The 8,395-nt window shown below is 53.3% G+C and overlaps 1 protein-coding gene across 1 annotated transcript in view; it reads right to left on the reverse strand.

Moving 5' to 3' along the window:
• The window catches only part of SLC6A5 (solute carrier family 6 member 5), a 51,577-nt gene extending 46,383 nt beyond the window's left edge, over positions 1-5,194 (reverse strand). The window contains exons 1-3 of the mRNA XM_029915557.1: positions 5,174-5,194; positions 3,649-4,185; positions 880-1,018 (exon numbers count right to left, since the gene is read on the reverse strand). Coding sequence (XP_029771417.1) covers positions 880-1,018; positions 3,649-4,185; positions 5,174-5,194 — 697 coding nt within the window. The remainder of the gene's footprint in view (positions 1-879; positions 1,019-3,648; positions 4,186-5,173) is intronic.
• Between the last annotated feature and the right edge of the window lie 3,201 nt (positions 5,195-8,395).

The raw sequence follows: 8,395 nt of genomic DNA on the forward strand, positions 1-8,395 counted from the left end.
GGGTCTCTTTGGTTCTAGGAGAAGGTTCTAGTTGCAAATTCCTATTCCCAGAGGGGGACTTGTCAGTGTAGGCAATGTCGGGGTGAGCCACTGGTCATGGAGCCTCAAGGTGGAGTGGGTCGCAAACAGGACCTTGAATGGGCCGGCTCCTTCCTCCTGCGTGGGTACACAAGAGGGAAGGGGATCCTAGGGGCCTGGCAGCTGGTACGTGCCTAACTGGCATCCTCACATTTCAGAAATGGTTTTCCTTCAAAATCAACTTCTTCCACCCCGTTAAGACGAATGAAAACCATTTTTTGCCAAACCATTTGGCTAAAGTCAAAATATGTCCTGCTTGTGCCCAAGAGGATGCATGTGTGGGTACTTCTGAGAGGTTTTGGAGAGTATGGCCCCTGGCCCCTCCCCACTCCCCCCTCCTGGGTTGCCAGCAGCCTTCATACTGCACGACTCAAACACCCATTTGCAGCTTATAATCTTAAACCATCCTTAATTTGGTGCCAGGACCACACCGCTACTGCCATTTAAGTGCACAGAGTGTGCTGCTACAAGAATATTTGTTGGCTAAATTAGAGTTTGAAATCTGAATGCGGCCCACTTGGCTCAGGACCCAGTCCCCCACGCTGGACCAGTGGGGGATCAAGGAGGCACGCCTCTCCCCTGAGCTCCATCACCAGACAAAAGCCTCCTGCATCTAGTGCCAAACGGTTACAGTGGCCCCTGCCCTCTGGCTTAGCACGGTTGCCTACAGGGAATGGCGCTGGAGCGAGGAGGCTGCTCCCAGCCTCCCCTCCCAGCCCATCCTCGAGACTCTGGGTGCCTCCCCAACCCGCAAGTGCCCGCCCCGCCCCTCCGCAGGCGGAAAGACCGGAAAAGCCATACCTCCCCCGTTCTGGAAGGCCAGGTAGGGAAACCTCCAGACATTGCCCAGCCCCACTGCGTACCCCACCATGGACAGGATGAAGTCCAGTTTGCTGGACCAGTTCCCTCGGGCCTTATTCTCATCCCCTTGCTCGTCCTCCTGGGGGCGGAAAAGCACATTGTCGGATAACAGCCCCGGGTCCACCGGCAAGCAGGCCCCATTCCGCCCCTCCCCCCTGCTGAGGGTCTTTCCCAGCAAGCAGGCTCCCATTTTCCAACCGAGGATGCATTGGCAAGCAGGACCCCAATTTCGAAGAGAGGATGCATCTACAAGCAGAGCCCTTACCCCTCAACCCTGCACTGAAAGTCTTTCAGCAAGCAGGCTCCCAATTCTGGTATGAAGATTCATCTTCAACACACCCCTAAACCCCTCCTTCCCAAATCCTGCAGTCAGGGCACACCAGCAAGCACTTTCCCCAAACCTTGAACCTGTTGGTTGATTGCAAGCAGGTCCCTCCATCCCCAACCCCTGACCAAGAGTTCAGTTGGCAAGCAGTTTCCCAATATCATGCCTAGAATCCCCAGCAAGCAGATCCCTAACCAGCCCCTCCCTCCCCAAAACCCTCAACACACTCCTTTCTCAGCCCTTTCTCCCTCTGGAGTCTGCTTGGCCAGAAATAGAGCTGCGATGCCTGAAGCCAGCCAGAGCCCCTGCCTCCTGTTTTTGCCAAAGTCTAAAGGCAGAACCTGCCTGGTCAGCTAATTTAAGGGGAGCACCTTTCAACACCATGGCAAGGGAAATGGGCACATGGGTTTGAGATTTGGATGTGAAACAAGAGGCAGAACAGAGAAGGTAGATATGATAAGAGACAGGACAGGGATTTGAGTTCCAGGCTAAACTTTACCACTAAATGTCTGGATAATCCCAGGAAAGTCACTTGCTCTCTGAGCCCCTGTGCTCCCATCTGTAAAATGAGGGGCTGAGAATAACTATCCCTTGAGGCACTTTCCAGTTCCAACAATCTATGGACCTTTGAGGCTCGCCTCTCCAAGTTCACACTAAGATGCTCTCTTGGAGGCGGTACCTCATTCTGGCATGCCTCACTACTAAGCAGAAAAGATGAGGATGAAGCCACCTCAAATACATTCTAAATGTTCGGGACACCTGAACACCACACCAAGGTTCCAGGGACCCAAGCCACTGCCTGGCTTCTCCTTCATCACACTCCATTTCCTATTCTAGCAACCTGGCATGTCTCACGCTGTTCCACAGGCTATGGAGGGTAAAGGACCTGTCTGGAGAGGAGGAAGCCTCCGGATGAGAGGAGGGCTGAGGTAGAGGTCAGGAAGGCAAGAACAGAAAAATGGGCAGAGCTGAGAATAGGCAAATGCAGGGCTTCATCTACTCTGAACATCTTCAGCATCCCCTCTACAGTCCTCTCCCAGGCACACCACCTCCAACCCCACACACCCTCCGAGTCTTCCCAGTCTAAAAGGGCTCCAGTTCCAGCTGCTTTTGCCTTTTGCCGCAGTGCGGAGGTTAAGTAAGGCATTTGAAACAATTTTCCGCCTCCACCTGGGGTCACACTGTTGGGCACATGCTGTCAGAGGCAGTTAGTATATACAGAAGAATGCTCCAGAAGCGGACTCCAAAAACAGGGGCAAGTGGGAAGGTCTAAGTGTATGTTCATTTCTAGTTATTAACACAACAGCGGGGTTCCTGATGTGGGCCGGTGGATGACAGAGAGAGAGAATGTACAAACACTAGAGTGTCGCTGAACAGAAGGACTGTATAAACTGGAAATCTCACAGAGGCAGATGTTTTGATCTTTGATCCAGGGGCTCACCACTGGATACATCCTCGACCCCCAGCCCAGGGAAGGAGAGGAGAGAGCAGAAAGGCAGGGGATGGAAAGGGAAGAGCTCAAGTAGGTGAGACAGGATTAAGAAAGGAAGAGAACAGAGGGAGCAGGGAAACTGAAGGGAAATGGAAGACAAGAGCCTGTATGGGAGAGGATAATAATAACCAGTAAGAGTTGCCTTATCCCGAACCTAGGATTGGGATTTGCTCTGTGCCTTTTTCATGCCTCTGGTTGAGCATAAAGGATCAAATGTAGAGGCAGGTTCAGACGTGGAACTTGTTCAGCTGAGATAGATTCTCTTTAAGAAAACAACAGCAGCAGCAACAACAACAAAATAATATACGAAGTTATGATGACAAAATTAGGTATTGGGTTTTGGAAGAGCCCTGAAGCTCTAGCTTCAGTAGTAGCTTCGTGTAAACCCACCTCCCCTCAGTGAGTTTTCCTGTGAGAACTGCTAACTCTAAGTGAAAGGTACTATAGCACTTAAACTGTTATTCTCTGCGGGGGAGAAGGAGCAGGAGGAAGAGGGGAGGGTCCCTCCCTATTTTTTTTCTAATTAAAGAATAACAGTTAAAAGACTCATTCATGGACAAAAGGGGGAGGGACCCTTGCTTTCATAATCTATCTGTCTCAACTGCTTACTGAGCCAGCACCCCAATTTCCGGGACCACTGAAGTTGGGAAGGGACAGGTGGTAACAGCTCCTGAGGTCATGATTCCTCTGGCAGGGTCACAACAGCCCTCGAGCCCTGACCTGGGGACCCCAGCGCAGCGCGAGTTTCCGAAGCCCCAAAGCTGCCTCCCGCACCCATTACCTGGCACTGCCAACCGGTCTCCCCATCAGCACACGTGCACCCACCACAGCCCGGCTCGCCTCGCACGCCTAGGGAGAGGGAGGCGGCGCGGGCCGAGCACGACCTGCTTACCTGGGCGGCCGCGGTGGCCACGCTGCCCGGGAGCACGGACGTGATTCCATCCGTGCCCAGCACCACGGTGCTCTGGCTCATATTCACCCAGCCCACGGCCGGGGTATTGTTCCGCTCCAGGGTGCCCTTGCCCACACTCACGTTAGCATCCCCCTCGGGGCCGCGCAGGGCCGGAATCTTATAATGCAGAGCGTTGCCGGGCCCGGCGGCCCCAGAAGCAGCAGCGGCCTGCGCGCTGCGCGCCTCGCTCACGTCCCTCAGAGCTGCGAAGGCCGCAGGCGCCCGCGGGCTACTGAGTTTGCAAGCCCCCACTCCCGGCCGCTCCGCCTCGCAGGCTCGCGCGTCAGGGGACTGGAAAGTTTGGGCGCCGGTGGAAGCGGACCTGGGCACACGAGGCGTCGGCGCCACGGCGGCGGCGGGAAGCTCCTGCTCCGGGCTCGTCCTGGAGGCGCATGGGCCAGCGTGGTGGCCCAGCGCCGTCGCCGCCCCCAGGCTGTTGGCTGGTTGTTTATTCATTTCCTTGGGGGCACCGCAATCCTGCAAATACAACGTGAAGTTCACACACACACACACACACACACACACACACACACACACAGAAAGTCACGGTAGCTCTAAAAATACCTGTATCTACCTGTAAAGACGTTCACCACTCAGGTCCAGACATAATATCTCAGCAATAAACTGGCATCTGGATTTTTTTTCTTCTCCAAGAAAAACTGTATTTCTTAATTTGCCTATCTTGTCAATTATCAGATGGCATTAAGCAATTAATATTCTCCTCCCTGATGGTGAGAGAACTAAGAAAATAGGCAGAAATGTGTTTTTGGAGGGGGGTAGAAAGGGAGGGTAGAAATAGCCCGACAGCCATGAGCTCTCAGCCCTCTTTGGATTTCACATCACGGCTGTAGGGTGCCCACCTCCCCATCACCATAGTAGAAAGATTCTTTAATTTTCCGCCCCATTTCCTTTGTCATTCAATAATGCACATTGCCTTTTTTTTTTTTTTAAATAAGCTATAGGCAAGCTGCGACCACAAAGCTAATGCCCTGGCATGTACAAGCGTTTCAGGGGAAATGGGTTTTACGAAACTCAGCGCTCTGAACCTATATTCACCCTCCAGGTAGCAAAGGCAGGGATAAAGATCACGATCAAAACAATAAGAACAACAACAACCACACAATAACCATAATAAACCAGATGTAAAACACAAGATAGTAACCAGTTTGCTATCTCACACAACTTACATTCACTTCCAGATTCCCAGATACGGAAAAGAACAGGCAAAGTTTTTTGGTTCTTTTTCCCCCTCCAGTAACTAGTCACAAGAGTATCTAATGTCCTTCATGCGTGGGGACCAAAACTCAGGGCTAATTTTCATTTGCTTCTTCTCACTTGAGTTTCAAATGAAAAGATCTGCCAGTGATGGTTTTTCTGTCTGCTTTCTTTCCACGTATTATCGTACAGGGCTTCCTAAATATTAGCACCAATATTTACTATTATACTGTAAGAACGACCATATTACCTTCACCTCAACCTTGTGCATCTCGTCTAACCACCTTTCATAAATACACAGATCGGAACTCATTAATTTGCACCAAATCTAGGTACCTTGTCTCCAGAAAGCATTTTTTTTATCCCAATAGCCTCTAGGACTCTGAGCTGCTAGCCTCAGTACTGGCACCTGCCTTTCAGCACCGAGGACAGTGCCCGGGATCCCGGTTAAGAGATCCCTCCAGCCTCAGCTCTACAGCCTCAGAAACCGCTTTCCGACCTAAGGTGAAGCTCACAAGAATAAATACCTAAAGCTGCGAGGATTTCCCTCCCTTCCTCTTCCAAAATGCATAGAACACTTCAAAAAGAAGTACTCTAAACGAATCTGCCCTTCCTCCACCCGCAGCTCCCTTTCCTCTAAAAAGAACAAAAGCAAACACTCACCATGTCTGACACGGGCAACAGATTGAACGGGTAGAGAGTGAAACCAGCTATTGAGAAGACTGGGTTTGACTCCAGCAAGAGAGGCGCTTTCTATATCTCCTTGGGAAAGGCCAGGTTTGCGTCAGTGCAAAGCAAGGTGCCCTTCGTTTGACATTTTCTTGATAATACAAGTTTGATAAATCATTACCCCCTTGGATTCGAGTTTTAAAGGGACAACAGCAGAGAGTACGCTGGCCAGTTGTCCCTTGGGCGGGAGGGGGCTGTGAGTTCGGCGTGACTCATGTGGGTCTGATTACTAAACCGAAGCCAGCGGGAGGGGATGACAGAAGTTTGCCTCCTCCTAATTAAGGGAAACATGGGAGGGACACGTCCCACTGCACCCAAGGCGAGGCGCAGCCGCCAACAGAGTGGATTGGGCTATGAGGTGGGTGAGGGGGAAGAAATTAAATCACTGTCATGTTTTCATCTTCCTCTTCCTCTGGATCCCCATAGCTGTTTCTCTGAATCTGCAGGCAGCTGATTCCGCAATATTACCCAGAGATCGAGGGTCTGCACGGAACGCCACAGCTCTGTGATGGCCAGTGCTCACGGGTCCTGCATTTATAACGGTGTACCTGCCTGAGTGTATGCTTCAGATCCTCACAGACAACCACTGTTAGAGGGCTGTTAGCCCTCCCAGAAAACTAGGGGTTTCGCTTACACATTGAGATCTAATATTTGAATTCCTATTTTATCTCTATTAATACAAAAGAAATTCTGAGTAAAATTATGACTGTGCTCATTGCATTTTTTTACACTTCTCTGAAAATACTTTGGAGAAATAAATAGGACATTATTTCCAACAGTGACCTCGTTCTTAGGTCACTTTCAAAGTCACACGGAAACCCATTCTTTCTTCATAGCCCTCTCAATAAAAATCCACCACAGCCAGGCCAGATGTGGAAGTGCAAGGTCTTAGAGATCCTCCAAATAGCGTTCTCCAACAACCAGGCGGCAGGCTGGCCAACCGGCAAGCCACCGGAGGACGTGCTATCCTACTGCGGAGTGAATGAGGGGTGACCCTAAAGATAAAAAGGTGTACTTTCTTGGTACAAAGCAATGGCTATAATCAGAAGAAAGGGAAAACATCTTTACAAAGAAGGTGTAGTTTGGAGACTAAAAGAGGATTTCATAACAAAACACTCCCTCTATCTCCATTCTGGCCGGTCTCCTTCGGGGAACGCCTGGCCCCGGAGGTGGGGAGCCAAGGAAGGCACTTGGTCCCTTCCCTGACTCCCGAAGCCCGGCCCACAGCCTCGGGGTCGGCTCCGTTGGACTTGGCTGGTTCATCCCCACTCGGCGGGAGGACAATGCTGCGGAGGCCGCAGGCTGGGGCTGCCGCGGCAGATTGCGGTGAGCGCCCGGGGCACTGCGGGGGCCCTCCCGCCTCCTTCTGAGCTGCTCCAGAGCGCCCGGGTGCAGCGGCTCACTGGCTCGCCAGCCTGGCCCTTCCGAGGGCAGCCAGCTGGGGACCCGCGGTCTGCACTAGGATGGAACCAGCATAAGTTCCCTGATAAAGCCTTCCTGGAGAGCCGCCTTGCGGGGTTTAGGCCGCTTTTTATTGTAGTTAGGAGTTAACATTTATTAAGCTCTCAATATTGAACCATTGTGCAAGAGCTTTCCAATGATTTATCCCATTTCGCTTTGGCAACAACCGTTGAAAAATTCCCAGTTCTAAAACCAGGGAAACTGGGGTTTGGAAAGTCTCTTTCAAACCCCGGAAAATCTCCCCCACCCTGCTCTTAGGGACGTCGCGGGGAACCGAGCTGCACTCTCCTCGGAGGCCCGCTCCGAGGGAAGTCAGGCGAGGTAGGGGAGGAGGAGTAAGGGACCTGAGGTGGGATCGTGCGGGGGTCCGGTTGGGGAAGGGTCAGCACAGCAGGCGGGGGCGAGAAGCCCGCAGGGGTGCGTGTCTTAGTGGGCGCTGGGAAGCATCCTAGACTGTGGGAACCCACCCGGAAAGCCGAGGGAGCCTACTGGACGCTTCTTCCGAAACAGACCCCAGTTTCCAACGAGCCAATCGAGGATACGAGAAGGGTAAGGGCAGGCCCGACAGCCCACACTTCCGCTGCAAGAGGTGCGCCCCTGGGTCGGGCTAGGCCCCGCTCCGCAAGCCTTGGGCAGACTTCCACCGTGGACAGTCACGACTTTGAAAGGCTCTGGCCTTTCGTGGTGCATCTGAGCCGCCCCCGCCAGTGCGGAAACTGGCGGAGCGTCCACCTGCACCCCCAACATTCCGGGGCGCACTGACGTCCCAGGCTGGTGCGGGAGCCGGGTGAACTGCAGCCCTGGGCGTAAGTGACGCTCCCGCCCCCGGTCTCTTCCCAGGCCTGACGCGGGTCCTGCGGGCCCTCCCCGGCCTAGTGCGCAGTTGAGTTCCCGCGTGGAGCCTGTCACGAGTCAGGCAGTTCAGAGGAGGTTGACGCGCAGGGAAGGCTGAGGGAGGGGGGCATAACGGTGGTGGGGGCGCTGCTTGAGCTCCCCATCTCACCCCACTTACAGACGCGAGGTTCTAGACCGGAGGGGTTGTGTTCCGAGTGGAGGGAGGGTCTGGGGCGGGGAGACCGAGGGTTGCTCTGAAGCCGACGGGGGGTCGGGCACCGCGGGCAGCAGGGTGGGTGTGCGAGGCCGGGAAGGAGCCAGCCATCAGAGGCTGGTGGCCCGGGGCAGCTCGTCGTGCGTACGCTGTGTGTGAGCGCTTGGAAGCACTGGGTTGGAGCCGCAGTATTAAAAAAGAATTAGAATGAAAAGAGCAAGTCTTCCGGACTCG

Source organism: Suricata suricatta, chromosome 11, assembly GCF_006229205.1.
Source record: "Suricata suricatta isolate VVHF042 chromosome 11, meerkat_22Aug2017_6uvM2_HiC, whole genome shotgun sequence".
NCBI classification, from domain to species: domain Eukaryota; kingdom Metazoa; phylum Chordata; class Mammalia; order Carnivora; family Herpestidae; genus Suricata; species Suricata suricatta.